This window comes from Halichoerus grypus, chromosome 1, assembly GCF_964656455.1.
Source record: "Halichoerus grypus chromosome 1, mHalGry1.hap1.1, whole genome shotgun sequence".
NCBI classification, from domain to species: domain Eukaryota; kingdom Metazoa; phylum Chordata; class Mammalia; order Carnivora; family Phocidae; genus Halichoerus; species Halichoerus grypus.
The window spans coordinates 197,603,788-197,621,374 of record NC_135712.1 but is presented as its reverse complement, the minus strand read 5'-3'; the positions used below and the strand labels follow the sequence as shown (position 1 = coordinate 197,621,374).

The 17,587-nt window shown below is 56.0% G+C and overlaps 1 protein-coding gene and 1 long non-coding RNA gene across 3 annotated transcripts; one reads left to right on the top strand and one right to left on the bottom strand.

Annotated features, from left to right (window-relative positions):
• Positions 1 to 571: 571 nt before the first annotated feature.
• LOC118522890 (uncharacterized) lies at positions 572 to 2,661 on the top strand. The gene is made up of 2 exons (XR_004910839.2): positions 572 to 1,815; positions 2,115 to 2,661. It is a non-coding gene; the product is annotated as an uncharacterized LOC118522890 (long non-coding RNA).
• A 9,206-nt stretch (positions 2,662 to 11,867) lies between these two features.
• CISH (cytokine inducible SH2 containing protein) lies at positions 11,868 to 17,131 on the bottom strand. 2 transcript variants are annotated; one of them, XM_036072229.2, is made up of 3 exons: positions 16,964 to 17,131; positions 13,666 to 13,886; positions 11,868 to 13,419 (listed from the first exon to the last, which is right to left on the bottom strand). In XM_036072229.2, exons 1-3 carry the CDS (start codon positions 16,981 to 16,983, stop codon positions 12,887 to 12,889), a joined length of 774 nt encoding a protein of 257 aa, XP_035928122.1. In that variant the 5' UTR covers positions 16,984 to 17,131; the 3' UTR covers positions 11,868 to 12,886. The 2 variants fall into 2 exon arrangements, with proteins under 2 accessions (XP_035928122.1, XP_077933836.1); XM_078077710.1 differs by lacking the exon at positions 16,964 to 17,131 and adding an exon at positions 15,561 to 16,945 and having other exon boundaries at positions 13,666 to 13,890.
• Between the last annotated feature and the right edge of the window lie 456 nt (positions 17,132 to 17,587).

Sequence of the window (17,587 nt, the reverse complement as noted above, 5' to 3'; positions counted from 1 at the left end):
AGTGTCTCTTCGATTTTCTACATTGATGTTTTACTACTGAAAATAATGACATATTTGCCTTTTCCTTTCTAGTATTTATAGCTCATATTTATTTTCCTTGTCTTTTGGCTTGGCTAGCATCTTCAGTATAATACTGAAACATAGTGACGGCTAGAGCACTTGTGTCTTGTTTCCCACACGGACTGATGCCCCTGGTGCCTCCCTATCAAGTGTACTTGCTTGGATTTTGGAGAGAGAGACAGTCTTTCTCTAGTTAAGGATAGCTCCATCTACTCCTGGCTGACTCCGCTTTGCTTGTTTATTTTATCTGATTAATTTTTTTAAAAGATTTTATTTATTTATTTAACAGAGAGAGACACAGCGAGAGAGAGAGAACACAAGCAGGGGGAGTGGGAGAGGGAGAAGCAGACTCCCCGCTGAGCAGGGAGCCCGATGCGGGGCTCGATCCCAGGACCCCGGGGTTAATGACCAGAGCTGAAGGCAGACGCCCAATGACTGAGCCACCCAGGCGCCCCTATTTTATTAATTTTTTAAGAAGATTTTATTTATTTATGAGAGAGAGAGAGGGAGAATGGGCGGGGAGAGAGGGAGAAGCAGACTCCCTGTTGAGCAAGGAGCCCGATGTGGGGCTCGATCCCAGGACCCTGAGATCATGACCTGAGCCAAAGGCAGATGCTTAACCAACTGAGCCACCCAGGCACCCCTGCTCATTTATTTTAGAAGCTTCTTTATTTGCATCATTTGTGTAACAAACCTTCAGTGAATGTTTGCTGATGTCAGGCCTACCCTTGGTACCAGAGGATGAAGGAAAAATTGACACAGATGCTGTCCATAGGGAGCTCACGGCCTAGTGGAGGACAGAGGTAGGTAAACAGGCCCTTGTCCTTGGGCCACATGGCCTGCACTTGACGGCAGTCTGCTCAGCACCATGCGGGGCACTGGGGATGGCCAGTGTTCAGATAAGGCCCTGCTCCCTTGGAGCCCCCGGTGGAGTCAGATCCTCTCCCACTGAAGTTCCCACACAGTAGCTGCCATGCTCAGCCTGAGGTCTTCTCTGATACACCGGGCAGCTTGGTAAGTGGCTGAAAGCCCATCCCCTGGAGCAGCCCTAAGCCAGGGAAGGTGGGCATTGGCTACACACCCCCGCTTCCCCACTCCTTGCTGGGGCAACAGCGAGGTGTGTTCTACTCCATCTCTCAGCTGAGGACTGTGCCTCATGGCCCACAGAGGGAACCCACTCGTTAACACACCTGGCTAATAAGTATCCTTTCCTTCCTGCCTCACCTCCCCTCTCCTCTACATCAGGAACTGGGAAGGCTCTGAGATTTTGCCCAACTCGCAGGCTAACAAGTTAGCCCCTTATATTCCCAAGGCTGCTGGCAGAAGGCACTAGACTCGTGGTTCAGAAATAAGGATCAGTTTGTTACAGTAACAGCAGGATCAGCATTTTGTTGCACCACTTCCCTGAACCCCAGTTCCCGCAGGGTGACCCAGGAGGCGCCAGATGGTGCATGCACATGCAGTGGGTTTGCATTACAGGAGAGGAGCCCTGGGGTCAGGGGCCTGGATGTTTTATAATAGGCTGCCAGCAAACTTGCCAACCTTGGACTCAGAGGGAGCTGCAGTCTCTGCTGTGCTGGACAAGAAAGAAATCTGCCTTTTTCCCTGGAGGGAGATACTGTCTCTGTTTTCTAAGGCTGTTTGGTATAATCATCACCCTTGAAAGGATTGTTTGGACAGGGAGTCGTCTCCTCCAAAGGCAAGGATACAGAAATGGGAGCGAACCATGGAGAATTGTCTCCCAACACCCTACTGGTGAGTCTTAATTTTAAGTAGGCTCCATGCCCAGTGTGGGGTCCAATGCAGGGCTTAAACTCACGACCCTGAGATCAAGACCTGAGCTGAGACCCAGTCGGACACAGAACCAACTGAGCCACCCAGGCGCCCCCCTACTGGTGATTCTTGGCATCACCTCTCAAATAAGCTACTTGTATTTGGATCCTTGTCTTAGGGCCTATTGCTCGGGGAAACTCTCCCCCAGCCCCCCACCTCTGGCAGGGAGATGACACTAAAAGGACATTAATGGATTTCTGATGTGACTCTCCTTTCCCCAGACTGACCTGCCCTGCAAATAATTCAGGGGAGCACATGAAGGAAGAAGAGGTTGCCTCACTCAGAATCGATACTGTCGTGACCCTGAGGGAGGTGCTCTAAAGGGCTCTTAGGGTTTCTTTTTTCATGTTTAAATATTTAACATTTAGGGTGGTTGCCTCTGTGACATAGACATTGGACTTTTCTTTTTTTCCAAAGCATTCCAATACCATGTATTGGGTATTGTACCTGGTCTCTTACCGCTCTTTTCTCATCTGCCTGGGGCCTGTCATTTAGATCGTATCACAAACACACAAACGATCAATTCACAATAAGTGGACTAAGAACACATGGGCATCACCAACCCTGGGGATTTGACACTCAGCACTGACACAGTGTGAGACAGACCCAAACACCAAACATCCACTCATGGTGACACCATTTGGGCCCCGGGGAAGCGCAGGAAGGTTGTGACCCTGCCTCAGAGTTCACAGAGGATGTGAATGTGAATTGGGAAGGTTTACTTCTATAAAAATAGTTAACAGTGAATAAAAGTTTCAAAAAGTTAAAGTTTTAGTTTTAAATCTTTTTAATTTAAATGTTGACATTAGTTCATTGTAACTTGTAACGTATATTTTGCCTTTTAATTTTACTAATTTTGATTATTGTTAAAATAGCTTTGTGGAGTATATTTTAAATACATGTCAGTTTTTATTTATTTATTTATTTAGAGAGGGGCTGCGGGGAGGGGCAGAGGGAGAGAGAGAGAATCTTAACGGGGAGTCTGATGCAGGGCTCAATCTCACAACCCTGAGATCATGACCTGAGCTGAAATCAAGAGTCAGATGCTTAACCGACTGAGCCACCCAGGCGCCCCAATACTTTTCAATTTTTAAATATATTTAATTTAATTTATATTTTTGTGCTCTTTGAATATAATATTTCACTTTAAATCATTACTGCCAATAGGACAGTAATTATATGAAAAATCTTGATTATGATAACATAGCCAATAGTTTTACTGGAATAAAACAAGAACAGTGAATGTTATAGAGCAAATATATAATACTTTATGAACTCGGTATGTCTTTATTTTCTTACTCATCTCATACCACTGAACACCTTGGACATGAGCAATAATCATGAAACTCGATCATCTTTGATATCTGACTTTCTGATATATATATTTTTTAAAGATTTTATTTATTTATTCATGAGAGAGAGAGAGAGGCAGAGGGAGAAGCAGGCTCCCAAGGAGCAGGGAGCCCGATGGGGGACTCAATCCCAGGACCCTGGGATCACGACCTGAGCCGAAGGCAGACGCTTAACCATCTGAGCCACCCAGGTGCCCTGACTTTCTGGTATTTTTATGTGACTTCCAGACATAGAAAAACTACAGATTTATAGATTTTGTATTGTTATGAAAGTTTCTTTACTGAATAGGAGGATAGAACATATTTTATTAGCAGTCCATAGCTTGATTTATGATGTAATATTTAGATTCTGGGGGCACCTGAGTGGCTCAGTCGGTTAAGCGTCTGCCTTCGGCTCAGGTCATGATCCCAGGGTCCTGGGATCGAGCCCTGCATCGGGCTCCCGGCTCTCCCTCTCCTTTTGCCGCTCTCCCTGCTCAGGCTCTCTCTCTCTCTATCTCTCTGTCTCAAATGAATAAATAAAATCTTAAAAAAATATTTAGAGGGCGCCTGGGTGGCTCGGTCGTTAAGTGTCTGCCTTCGGCTCAGGTCATGATCCCAGGGTCCTGGGATCGAGCCTGCATCGGGCTCCCTGCTCAGCAGGAAGCCTGCTTCTCCCTCTCCCACTCCCCCTGCTTGTGTTCCCTCTCTCGCTGTGTCTCTCTCTGTCAAAGAAATAAATAAAATCTTAAAAAAACAATATTTAGATTTGGGGCGCCTGGGTGGCTCAGTCGTTAAGCATCTGCCTTTGGCTCAGGTCATGATCCCAGGGTCCTAGGATAGAGCCCCACATCGGGCTCTCTGCTCAGCAGGAATCCTGCTTCTCCCTCTCCCACTCCCCCTGCTTGTGATCCCTCTCTCTCTCTGTCTCTCTGTCAAAATAAATAAATAAAATCTTTAAAAAAAAATATGTAGATTCTGTAATGTGGGACTCCATGTGTCCTTTTGCCCAGAGCGTTACGAGCATCAGGCCTGAGCTCCGGTGGGAAAAGCAGACGTGTCTATGGGTACTTCTTGATGCAATGAGGGCCAGCGAGAGTGCGCTGCTGGGGCTCGTATCTCCTTGGTTTCCTGTTAAGGGGGAGCGGAGGGGTGGGGTGGGACTAGGGAGGAAACCCTAAGGAGAAAGGAAATCACCAGATCTACACATTTACTCCTTACCATGATAAAGGTGAGTGATAACATCGCCCCCACTTTGCAGAGGGCGGCTCAGAGAGGGTTCGTGACTGGCTCAAGTCACGCAGGTTGCCTGGCTCTGAAACCACCTACAGCAGGTGTATCCCCCTGCACCCGTATCCCCCTGCAAACCCAGTAGGTGCCAGCCAGCAGCTCTTCCCACTCAGGATGGGTGGGCTCCAGGTCCAGGTCTCCCATGGCAGCTTCCTCCCAGCCAGCTTGACCTGGGTGCAGATGCCAGGGCCTCCGGCTGGTGGAGCACGCAGCCTTCCCCCCACAGCAGCCTTCCCCCCCACCGCCAGCTGCGTCAGGTAGCCTGAGAACTGGCACTCCCAAGCGCAAGCACAGTGATGAACTGGGTCCCTAGGCTGCCCCGCCATCCTCCTGCAGGGGTCAAAGGACCTCTCTGTCACAGCCCTGCCTCACAGCCCCACCCGTGCACTGAACCTCAGGACTTCTCAATTCCATGACTGGCCCTGGAGGATGGATTTGGGGCCCCCTTCTCTGTGATGCGTTGGGGGTGGGTGGTAGCAGGCTTAGGGCTGTGCTCGGTGAGAGGCAAAGAGTGACTTGAGGGCATGAGGGGAGAGGCAAGTCCCTGCCCCTGTCCAGCCTTGGCTAGGGAGGGTTCTCCATTCTTCTGGAGGCAAACATGTCTTGAGTGGTCAGAAGGCTGCCCCAAGGCCACACAGCCAGAGAGGGAGGCCCTTACTTGCCCACTGTGCCGATCCCGACCTGCCCTCAATCCCCCCTCAGCCAGACTTCCAGGCTCCTGCTCTGACGGTGCCGATCCTGGGACCCCGTACTGGGAACACTGAGCCACACCCGCAAAGTGTAGCTGGGCCCCAACCCTGTCCCAGACCCGGGTCATAGTCCCCAGGGCCTTCCTGGGGGCCCTGTAGCATCTCCTCTCCATTACCCAGGCAGGGAAACTGAGGCTCCAACAGGCTGGATGTGGGCTGAAGGCTGCACAACTGGGCACTGGGCTAGGACGACTCTGTGTGGCCTGACGCTAAAAGCTGAGGCCTGTTCCCCAACAGTGGGACAGGGATCTGAGGGAAAGGCCTGTACAAATGACAGGAGTGCTGGCCAGAGGCTGTCTGTCCCTCAGGAAGGGGAACTCTGCGAACCAGGCCTGGCCCCGCTGACCCCACCTTGCTCTCCCTCCTACTCTCCTTAGCCCTTCCCAGCCTGGCTGCACATCCCACCTTCACCTGTGTGCCCACACCGCACGCTGCCCCACTCCCCACCCCCACGCACCCCCCTCTTCCCCTACTGTTTCTGGTTGTCCACTCTGTACCTATTCCTGGCCTGGACGCCGGGCACCGCAGAGGCCGTGCCAGAACTGGGCCTCTCCTGGGGCCCAGCAGACTTAATGCTGAGATGGCGGAGTCTCAGGAGGCACCTGCAGTCAGGTAGGGCTTCCTGGAGGCAAGGACCCAAGCGGAGGCCTCAGTACCCCCCCCTCCCCGAGGTCACTGCCTGTCCTCTGAGCCTCTCTCCCTGGAGTGGCCAGCAGGTTCCAGGAAGTGTCCCCTCACCCTGCAGTGCTGATTCCAAGAACTGCAGCTCCTGGCAGTGCTTGCTCAGGATCCTTTCCTAGAACACAGGCCTCGCCCCGCCCAGGCTGCTGGAGTCTCATTGGGCAGCTGGTGGAGGTAGTGGAGGAGGGGGGACCCTGGGAGGAGCCTCTGTAGGAACCAGACACTGGGAGGGGGGCCCAGGCTGCCAGCCCAGAGGGGATGGAGGCCAGGAGGTCAGTGAGTGTGAAAGCACTTTGACCCCAGTTCGCTGTGGGGGGGCAAGTCCAGTGAGTTCAGCTCAGAGCCTCCCCGCACACCCTGGAGCCTCGCTCCTTGGGCCCAGAAATTTGGCTGGCTGCTGCAATTCCACCCTCCATCTCCCTCTGTCCCCCGCCCCCCCACAAGCCCAGCACCCCAGGGTCCCACCCCCTGGGCGAAACGCAAGGGCCTTACTCTGGCCTCAGAGCAGGCCTTCATCAGTGACTTCCAGAGGGACAGGCTGGGGACAGGCGTGGCAGGTTCTGAGCAGGGAGAGGGGATTGGGGCAGTCAGGCTTGGGGCCCTTGGAAGGATGTGACATCTATATTATTAATCCTGTTATAATGTCACCTAGCCTGGTTAGGACAGAGGAAGTCACCCCACCCCATACCTCAGCGAGTCAGGTCAGGCTGGTGGAGGTCTGGGGTGACAGGCTCGGATTCATGGACAAGGACAGGGCCCAACTTCCCTCAAGGTCACTGGGCCTCTCCTCTGGGGCGAGTCCTCCACCCCCACCACCTCTGAGCTGGCAGCGCGCCTGCCTGCCCGCCTGGGACCTGCCAGATCACGTTGAGCAACCAGTTCCTGAGAAGCGTTGAAGTCTGTTTGGTTTAAAATTAACTCCCCCGCTCCTCCCTCCCCTGCTTGTGGGCCTCCTCTGAGTTCTTGGAAGAGGCGCTCTGCTCTTTCTTCCTGGGAAGAGGCCTCCAGCCACAGCTGCTCCGATTCTGGTGAAAACACCTCACCCTGGGTGGGGGTGGGGGTGCCCGCACCACGCCTTCTCTGCCCTCTAAAAGGCCCAGGGGTCCTCCTGGAGCCCAGCATGCCCTGGTTCGCCCACTGAGACCCAGGGGAGAAAGGGGGTGATTGTCAAGGTGCTGATAGGGGTGCTACTGCCCCCAAAGCCCACAGCTACCAATCAGGGACCCGCTGGCCCCAAGGGAAGAGGTAAAGGGCTATAGAGACCCAGCCTGGGCACCTCTGGGGTAGGGAGGTCACGCACGCTGGCAACAAACCCAGGACTTTGGGGGCACCTGGGTGGCTCAGTCGTTAAGCGTCTGCCTCCGGCTCAGGTCGTGATCCCGGGGTCCTGGGATCGAGCCCCGCATCGGGCTCCCTGCTCAGTAGGGAGTCTGCTTCTCCCTCTCCCTCTGCCCCTTTCCCCGCTCATCCTTGCTAGCTCTCTCTCTCATAAATAAATAAAGTCTTAAAAAAAAAAACAACCCAGGACTTTGGCTTCTTTGAGACATAAAGAGAGATAAAGCAACCTGTGCAGGGTCACCCAGCTTTGCTGGCCAGGCTGACAACAATGATGCCCAGGGGCAGCCCCCACAGGCACTCACATCGGGGCCAGAGTGCTCTCTGTGAGGAGGTCCTTGTCTCTTACCCACAGTCCTCTAACTGCCCTGGGAACCCACCTTCTTTTCAATAGACCTTCATCTTCTAGTGTCTCCTTGGGCTCCATGTCTCTGGGGCTTTGGAGAAAAGGTTTCCTGAGAACCTGCTCTCCTAATAGCTCCTCCTGCCATGGCCATCAACGCAAAAAGCTGAGAAAAACAAAGGAATGTTGGCCAAGTGGAAAGGTCAACACACACACACACACACACACACACACACACACACACAAACACACAAGCTCATAGTGATGTTGCTCAGAGGTGGGACTGGTGGGGGTAGGGTAGGGATCAGTGAAGTGCTCTTTGGGAGGAGGCTGAGGGCCTAGAGGCCGTTTCCAGAATAAAGTTTTGGCCCAACCCAGACTATGAGTAAAAATTCTCACCTCTGATGGAGGAGGAGCCCAGCTCTGCTGAGGAAGAATCCAGTCTGGTTCCCTGATGCTGTGTGAAGGGAGAGTCCTCGGAATAGGGTTCTGCCTGGGGAGCGTTTGTTGGGCACCACTCCCCCTCCGGCAATACCGTCCCAATGTGGGGCTCGCCAGGGCGGACTGTGGTGGAACAGTCCTAGAGGACTGCCTGGAGGAGTCGTGGCAGTCCCAAGTTCCATCGGCCCTCAGAGACCACTTCTAGCACTCTGGGCCCTGCCTGCTTCAGCCAGGCCGGGGTCATGGAAGCAATTATCTTTCCATTAAGCATAAAGCTTTGGCCACACCAAAAATGCTCCCCCTGCTCCGGGCCTAGCTCATCTCCTCTGGCTCATAGGTGAGCATCATTCCACTCACTCCACATTACCCCGAAGCCAGACCCAGCCATTCTCCAACCACCCTGCGGCACAGGCACTACCACTATTTCTGTTAGATGGCGACACTAAGGCTCCGGGAAGAAAAGTCCAGGTCTGGACGAGTCTGAGGTGCCATGAACCAGGCTTTTCAAGTTGCCAGCCAGCAGGCAGCTGACTCCAGTTCAAGAGTTCTAGGGGGAAGGGGACAAGCCCTAGCGTGGGACTCAGAACCCTGGGCTCCAAGCCCATATGCCCACTGCCTCTCGGTGACTATGGAAAGCTACTTTGCCTCTCTAGGTTTCAGGCTTGCATCTTTGAAATGGGGCAGACCCAGAGGCACTTGCCCAGCTCACCTCTGTCCCCTGTAGCTCACCTCTGAGGGCGCAGACCACTGAGGGCTGGGAGAGGAACAGGCCTTGAAGGAGACCACCCCCAGGGTCTGGGGCAAGGGTAGCCAATGGCCTAATCTTTACTGTTACTGTGAGAGAAGTTGCTAGAAGGTAGAGCTGGCCACACCTCCACCCCAGCCCATGCAGAGACCAACTAAGGGGTCTGTTCACCAAGGACCAGAATCCAAGGTCATTGGCAACTGACGCCTGAGGGTGGAGGGCTGGGCTTAGAGGGCAGAGCTAATGGGGAGAGGGCCCACTTCTAGCTCCAGGTGGTGCCAGCCCAGCTCCCCTGCAGCCCCATGGGGACCTCAGCAGACATCGACACCCAGCCCTCCTCTCAAAAAAGACGAAAACGATGGACAGGGAAGAGTTATAATGACAGCTGTGGCAGCTCTCCTCAGCATCACCGCATAAATCCGTCAGGCTCCCCATGTCCTTTCTGAGGGAGGCCCTGTCACTCTCCTCACTTCACAGCCAGGAATTTTCTCAGGGTCAGTGAGGTTGAAGGAGACTCCCCAGAACCAAGTGCATGGCACACAATCCAAACTGGAGCGGCAGGGGGGCAGTCGGGGTAAGACCAAGGTGGGGCCCTGTGGGCCAGGATTAAACCTCCAGGGCCTCTTCTTGAGTCTCAGATGTGGGAGGCTCAGCCTGCTGCGTGAGGGCAGCTAGGCAGACCCCTCGGGCGGCTGGCCGCGTGGCCTGCCTAAGCTGGGGAGCAAGGCCCACACCGTGCAGTCGGGGTGGTGAGGACTCACTCACCGTGAGAAGTTGTTGAGTTTCTGGCAAAGCTAGAACCTGCTTTATTTAAAACTGGTCTAACAGGTTGGTGTGAAGGGACTGCCCAGGCCTGCACAGGTTCCACGTCTCCTGGAGGAAGATGGCCTTTGTGAGGTCCCCAGAATTCTCCTGCTTTCTTGGGCGGGACTTACTTCAAGCGCCTGTCCCTGCCCTTCACTGTGGGCCGCTGTGCAGGCTGGGAGCGTTTCCGCCTGAGAGTGCAAGCTGCCCAGCTCTGCCCCCAGCCCGATCCAGACTCGTGTTCGGCCTTGGCCCAGCGAGATTTACTCAGTTGGCAGATTAAAAGCTGAGCCTGGGTACAGGGGCACTGATGATCCTAGGGGTGTCAGGACACTTGGTGATCATGGGAGAAACGTCCCAGTAAGACCTCACTGATGAGAGAAATCTGGATGGCCTGGTGGTATCTCTGTCCCAAAGTCATTCCGGAAGGCTATTATGAGTCTAGGGAGGGATACCACGTGGGATCATTCTCCAAACCCACCTCCCCATGGCCTGGTGGAATCCTCCAGGGCCCGGCCTCCAGCCCTTGCCCCTGCTGCCTCCTTCAGAAAGTTCTCCTGACCCCACTGGTTGAGCACTCGAGGACACAGGGGGATAAACCCAGCATCTAAAATCAATTTGCCTGAAAGCTGCCAACCCCAGCTGCCTGTTCTTGCCAGCTCATGTAGCAGCCCAGGGGCAGGGGGCCGTTGGGACCCCTCAAGGTAAGCTCTGCTCTGTGCCTCACTTCCCCAGCCAGTGCCTTGCCCCCTCTGGGCCTCAGTTTCCTCCTCCATGGAGTATGGGTCATATTTAGGTCTAGTCCCACAGTTGTGGCGAGGACTGCATGAGGTGCAAAGCCCTCGTCCATTGCCAGCACCTGGCGGGCACCCTGAGCCACCCCCCAACCCCTGCAGACAATGAAGAGTTTGTGGGCCTCCTCCTGCTACAGCAGCTTTCTGTCCAGGCCGTGGCACGAAGTGGGGAACACCCGGCCTTTGGCCCCTCTGTGTCCACTACTCACCCATAGGGTGACTCAGATCTGGGGGTGGAGCAGACAGAGGAGTCACAAAGGGGCTGAGATCCAGGCTGGAGCAATGAGGAACAGCAGATATCCCTGGCAGGGTCATGGTGACCTGGAGGAGGCGTGCTGTCGGGCCCTGCAGCCGGCAACAGAGAGGGTGCCAGGCTGGGCACCTGGGCCTGGGCACTAGTCCCAGTAAAGTCAGCTTTCACTCACCTCTTATTCACTCTCATCCAGTATCAGCTCTATTCTTTGCTAGAACTATCTCCACGCCCACAAATTTCTGTGCCTCCACAGTTCTGGCTTTTTATCCCTTCCTGCTTCCTCCTGTCATCAGTATACCGCTCCTTGTACCTTTCTGCTCTCAGTCTTCCAGCATTTGTCTCTTCTAATCATCTAAAGCCCAAGAAAACAGGAAGGTTAAAACTATTTCTAAAATAAGGGTTAGAAGGCTATAAATGAGTTTCAGAAGAGCTTTCCTGTGAGTTATTCAAGTGAAAGTGCAAAAAACTTCAGGACACAGTGGAATTTCAGATACGGAAGTGTTACAAAGTCAGACCATCAGATGATGGAGAGTATTTTCATTTTAATCGCTCTTCCATCTACTTCTGGGGTATAGGGCCCTGAGAGGAGAGGGGTCCCCCCAACCCCAACTAGCCTGTGCCAGAACCCTTCCAGGTCCCACCTCAGGCCAGACCCTGCCAGCTTATTGGCTACCATCCCCAGCTCCACTGTTCTGCCCCACCGCACAGAATGACCCTTCCCCACGCCTCCTTGTGGTCACGCCCTGGTGCCTTTGCACTCCCTGTATTTCTCCCGAAATGATTGGCCCCGACTTCTCTGTTGGCCTCATCTCAAAAGACACTGCCTCCAGGAGTGGGTGTCCCCATAGCACCCTTCCCCCAGGATCCTCCACTTTCAGTCTTTAATTGACATCTCCTGTTTACACGTCTCTCAGGTCGGGTGGTCTGCTGCCACCACTCCCAGCTGGCAGAGGCCTGGGCAGTGACCCGGCAGGCAGTCCCACTGCCCTTCACCTCCTGCCTCCCGTTCTCCAAGGGGAACAAGAGGTAGCAGGAGAGGAAGCTTGCTCCCTGTTCCCCTCCAACTTTTAGTGGGTCCCCTAGTAGGGCCTGCTCAGCCATATAAGGTCGCTGGGCCCCAGCTGACCCAGATGTAAAGTGGGGGATAATAATAATATCAAATGGGACAAATTGTGTAAGAACTCAAAAGAGGACCCACTGAGGGCTCCTTAAATGAAAAGTACAATTTTATTGTCGATACAGAAAAAATCAGTAGAAGAAAAAAAGACTACCGAACTGGGTTTTGCCTGTTATAATAATAATTATTTTATAAAGTCTTATCAGATACGTATTCCTTTCCCTCTCATGTGCAGGTGCCTTCCTGGGCAGGAAGCAGGCCCAGCAGACCCGGGGCCCAGCCAGACCAGCCCTGCGCCAGTAGGGCTCTGCCCTGTGACGGGGTGAGCGGCGGGCTGGGCCGGACACTGACACCTTGGCTCCATTTTCTTGTCCATTTACCCACCCTCCCAAAGCAGGGCTGGGGGCAGAAGAGGGGGGACACATTCACAGGTGGTGGGTCAGCGCCAGGATATCCAGAACTGCCTTGGGTCCAGCAACAGGTCTCAGGATGGGGCTCTCCACAAGGAGGAACCAGAGAAGCTGGGGCAGAGCTGGGGTCTCCAGAGCACTCAGGGCTCAGGGCAGAGAGGTGGGGCTGGCTCACCTCGAGACCAATCCAAGGAGAATAAATAAATAAATACTGTATAACTTTGCCATCCCCCAGCCTGGCCTGTTCCCCCATCGGGGGACGGTCACTGCCAACCTCAGTTCCTCTGGCCGCCATCCCGAGACAGGGTGGCTGGAAGGAGGGGGCCCGCCCCACCCTGTGGACTGAGAAACCAGGGCGGGCAAAGTCTACACAGTCCAGGAGGTCATAGCGGGCAAGTGGGGGCCTGGGCCCAGCCCACAGGGTGAGACAAGGTCCTGCCTGTCTCCCTCTCTTCTGACCCATGGCTCTCCACAACGAGCCACAAGGGAGCTGGGTGGGGGTTGACCTCCCGGCTGTGGGACGCTTTTCCCTGCCCCTCACCCCCCAGCCTTTGCTCCTGCTGGCTCTTCCTGGTCCGGCCGCTCAGGGGCACGTAGTCACCGGGCTGACCGGAGGAGGGACGGCGGGAGCCCAAGTCCAGCTGGGGCCGCTGTCCCCTCGGGGTACGGCCGGGTGAGGCTAGGCAGACGCCCGGGCGCGTCAGAGCTGGAAGGGGTACTGTCGGAGGTAGTCGGCCATGCGCCGGGGCAGCGGCAGGCAGTCCACGTCCGCCGCCAGGCGGTTGATGACGAGGCGACACAGGTGCTGCAGGCTGCGGGCGCTGCTTCGGCGCACGAACGGCTGCACCAGCTTCAGGTGCACGGCCGTGACTGCGGGCGCGGGCAGCGCCGGGTCGCCGGGCACGTCTTCCTTCGGGGTAGGCGGGGCCGGGGTGGGCGCAGGGTCGGGGCTGTCACTTCGGCTGTAGGCGGTACAGGAGGCCACATAGTGCTGCACCAGGCTGACCACGTCGGGGAAGGCTAGGATGCGCGGCCTGGACAGGCAGTTGGAATCCAGGCGGAAGCTGGAGTCGGCGTACTCGATGCGCACGTTGGTGGGGCCTCGGGTGGTCTTGACCGACAGTGTGAATAGGTAGCTGGGGTGGGTGCTGTCGCGGACGAGGAATGTGCCCTCTGGCATCTTCTGCAGGTGTTGCCGGGCCTCGCTGGCCGTGATGGAACCCCAATACCAGCCTAGGCAAGTGGAGAGGGAGCCGAGAGACTGGTCACAGGGGAATTCGGCTGGGGGGCACAACATAGGGCCGGGCAGGGCAGGGCAGGACTCTGCCTGCCCCTTTACGCTTCCATGGGGAGCGCTGCACCTCCCCCATCAGACTCTCCTGGGCATGGCCATGTCTCTCAGATCAGACTCAACGGACAGAGCTAAGTTTTTCCCACCAGACTTCCCAGAACAAGGCCTGCTTCCCTCCTCAAACTCACCAGATTCCCGGAGGTAAGAGAAGGTCTTGGCTATGCACAGCAGATCCTCCTCAGGGTCCAGCACCTTGGGTTCACTCTCTGGCTGGGCTGGGGTCTCCTCTCTAACCTCCTCCAGAAAGGCCCCGGCTGGCAAAGGCTGCATAGCTGGTTCGGGCAGCTCCAGGGACTGGGCCCACAGGGGCCGCTGCCCGATCCGCTCCACAGCCAGCAGAGAACAAGGTCTAGAAGAGGGTGGATGGGCAGTGAGTGGAGGCCCTGTGCTCGCCCTATTTCCAGAGACCCCCTGTGCCCCGGACCAGCGACATGACCTCTGGCCAGTCCATCTCAGTGTCCCCCTTGTGGGCTCAATGACGTCAGCATACCACCTCCCAGCTGTCACCACAAAAGCCTCCTTGATGGCTTCCCCCAGGTAGTGATTCTCTTTTTAAAGAGCCTTCTCCACCCTCCTGCATTTATTGAACAGTAATTAATCTCTCTATTGCGTACCAACCGAAAACACAGATCATTCCCCATAGGCATTTCTAGCTCAGGATGGGCAACTGGCGTCCCCGCCATTGGTAGGATCCAATGCAAAGAAGCCTCCCATTGGTGCCCTGTGGGCTGAGGGGGGCTGATTAGATGACACTGGTCCCACCTGAGCCATGGCCTGGGCCTTCATGGGGTGCTCCAGAGAGGCCCCCAAATTATGGTAGGATGCCTGAGGTCACATGCTACCTCCCCTTGGATAGGAGTATCTGTCGGAGGGACCTAGGTCCACACTGGCCAGGGCTGAGAGGCTGGACCAATCTCCCCAAACAGGTCAGACTCCCATCCTGTTTTCTCCTCCCAGCTGGGAGTCTGGGGTGGACACTGACCTCTAAAGGCGCTGGCAATTCCCACCTCCCACAAACATAAGCTTCCCGCAAAGGGCCGGGTACTCACTCCACATTCCAGTTCCCACCCTGGCAAGCCAGCCCTACTAGGCTTTATGATCTTATGCGAACGTTGCTGTCAGCTTCTCCACCCCCTAATGAGGGATGCTACCAGTCCAGATCCTGCGGGGTTTGGCTATACCATATTCTCAGGTGGCTAGAGTTGGGTTGCTGAGCCAGCCCCAATCTGAGCAGTAGCCTTTCTCTAGGGGAAGGCCACCCAGCATGGTGATCCTGGGGCTTCCCAGGAGTGAGGGGCATGGGCCCTGGATCCCAAGGAAGAGACTGCTCATCCTTCCTCACTCCTCAGGAAATACATCCTCAGGCCTCAGTTCTGGGTCTGGTCCCCTGCTGGGCCTCAGGACACGAAGATAACAAAACCATGGGCCTTGCCTTCAAGGAGAACTTATAACCCAAAGTCATAAATGCAAAGGGTGTCATGGGGGGTCAAGGTCTGCCTGTTCCTGAGCTGAGTCTGTGAGGCCAAAGGAAGGAGGAGGGGGAAGGCACTCCCTCCAGGCAGAGGTGACAGCACAGGTAAACAGTGCCAGGGACTTCTTAGGAGGTGGGAAGAGGTGGACAGAAGCCTTGGTGGGACGCAGGCAGACGAGCCAGATCTCACAGTGTAGGTTATAGGTGAGCATTAGAAGATTTTAACAAACCCGGAGAAGGGGTCACAAGACCCTGGTCCACCATAGTCTGCGTAGTACTTCTCCACAGCCACTCTGGGTGCATTACGGGTGCTCTGGAATCCTACTGGGGGAAACAGAGGCCAAGCTCTAAGCAACCAGCTGGTGGCCTGCCTGCTGGGTCCCCGAACTCAGCTCAGGCTAGCCACTCAGGCCAGAGCCTCCAGTGTGGCCACGTCCAGACAGCTTAGCAGGACCCTTGTGCGTGTGGGCACCTCTAGGGTCAACATGGTGTCTTGGTGTGTGAAACAGCTGTATTGGTCTCCGCAAGCTCCTGGCCAGTAACCGTGTACCTGAGGAGGGGTGTGTCCACAGCTGTCATCGTCATGGCAAGGGCCATGGCTTGTGTGTTCCAGGTGTGGGTGCCTGTACGTGTGGGTACCTGTTGCGGAGCCCCGCCTGTGAGTCCTGACTGGGGACACATGCCAGGGGAGCATACTCAGCCCTGAGGGTGGGCCCCTCAAGCAAAGCCAGCAGCTGAAACCTACATCTGGGAATCTCTGCTCCCTACCCCAGGAGGGCACCAGCTGGGTTGTGGCTGTGTATTTGGAGGTCTTAAAAATCTTGCTCCCTGACACCGAACACTGGCCCTGAGGTCCCAAGGGGCCTTCGTCTGGAATAAAGTAAAAGGAGAATGTGGGACCCCAGAATTGGGGGAGGGGTCCTGAGGACAAGGGTGTGGGGTGTTCGGGAGTCCCAAAATTCAGAGGAGGGAGATGCTGGAGACAATCAGGTAAAAGTATAGTAGCACAATCTTCCTAGCTTGCCTCCCTGGAAACAGGACGGCTCAGGGCAAGGGGCACTTCAGCCTTGCCCCACCTTCCACCCTTCTTCACTTGGTACTATGCCAGTTCTGATAACAACAGTCACTGGGCCACCCAGCTCTCCCTGGGTGTGGACACTCACTCATCTCTCCTTTCTCTCTCCCTGGAGCTTTCTGAGTTCCTGTCAGATCAGTCTGGAGAACATCAGACCTATTGGTTGAAGGGGGATGCTGAGGCGGAAGGAATGTACCAAGAATGCTCAGCTGAGGCCAAGATTCTGTCTTATCAGCCCCCACCCCACCCCTGTCTTTGGGGAAAGTTGGAGAAGGGAGGCAGGAGCCAAGTCCTCACAATGGGATCCCAGACTGGGCCGAGAGGAGGGGTGACGCAATTGTGGGGGTACCACAGGTAAAATCAGGCCAAACTCAGGCTCTTCCAAGAGCTGCTGGTCAGCAGGTGCCAACCTGGGGGGTGCCATGGATCTCAGGCTGGCTTCCCAAGAAAAGCCTAATTGTTAGCCCGTGGCAGAACAGCGGATGATGGGACAGAGAGGGGCAGGGGCTAACCCAAGGTCACCAGTAGGCCCTGCGGCCTGCAGGCTAGGGTAGAGAGCTCTGGGCCCAGAGGGGGTCTGGGCAGGTGAGCCACGTCTTGGGAGTACGCGCTTCGCGGGCGTTCAACTGCTCCAGCCAGAGCCCAGGGTTAGGCTACCCCGTGTTCCTCCCGTCGCCAGCCGACCCCCAGTTTCACCACCCACAGTGCGAGTACAGGTAGTGACGGTGTTGTCACCGTTCCCTGTCGTCACCCCGAGGTCCTTCCGCACTCGGTCATCTCTGACCCGTCAAGCCCTCTCACTGGCCGGCAGCGAGCACGAGGCGGTACGCTCCCGAATGCCGGCCGCAGAGGCCGGGCGGGGGCGAGGAGCCGCGCTTACCCCTGAACGCAGAGGACCATGTCCCGGCAGCGCAGCAGCAGCTCCGGAGCTGGGGCTCGGCCGGACGGCGGCGGCTGGAGGGAGCCCGTGGGCGCAGGTCTCGCTCGCAGGGGAGGCTCCCTGGGCGCTCGGGCGGCGGGCTGGGACTGAGAGGCGACCGCGCGGGCGGGCCGGGAGGGCGCGGGGGGCGGGCCGGGAGGGCGGGGCGAGCCGCCTAATCTTTTGTCCTCTGTGTCCCAGCCCTTCCCGGAAGCGACGTCTTCCTAGAACCGCCGGCTGTGCTGCCGGGCCGGGGAGGGGCGTGGGTGGGGGCGCCGGCTCCCCAGTGTGGCGCTGAGGGCTGTTAAAGCCAACACCTTTGACAGATTTCCAAGAACTTTCCAGGAAAATGGGGCGGGGTCCCGCTCGCCGACCAATCGCAGCTCAGGAGGCGGAGCCGAGTGACCGGGGCGGGCCAATTGCAGCTTTGGGATCGTAAGCTGAAGAACGAGCCGGGTTGAACGTGACCTAGAGACCAGTAGGGAAAGACCCGGTTGGAGGAGGCCAGGGAGGGGCAGGGGTTCTACCCGCCCGAGCCCAGACTACTTTTGGGCATTCCGCTTCGTTGGGGACAGTCCCCTTTGT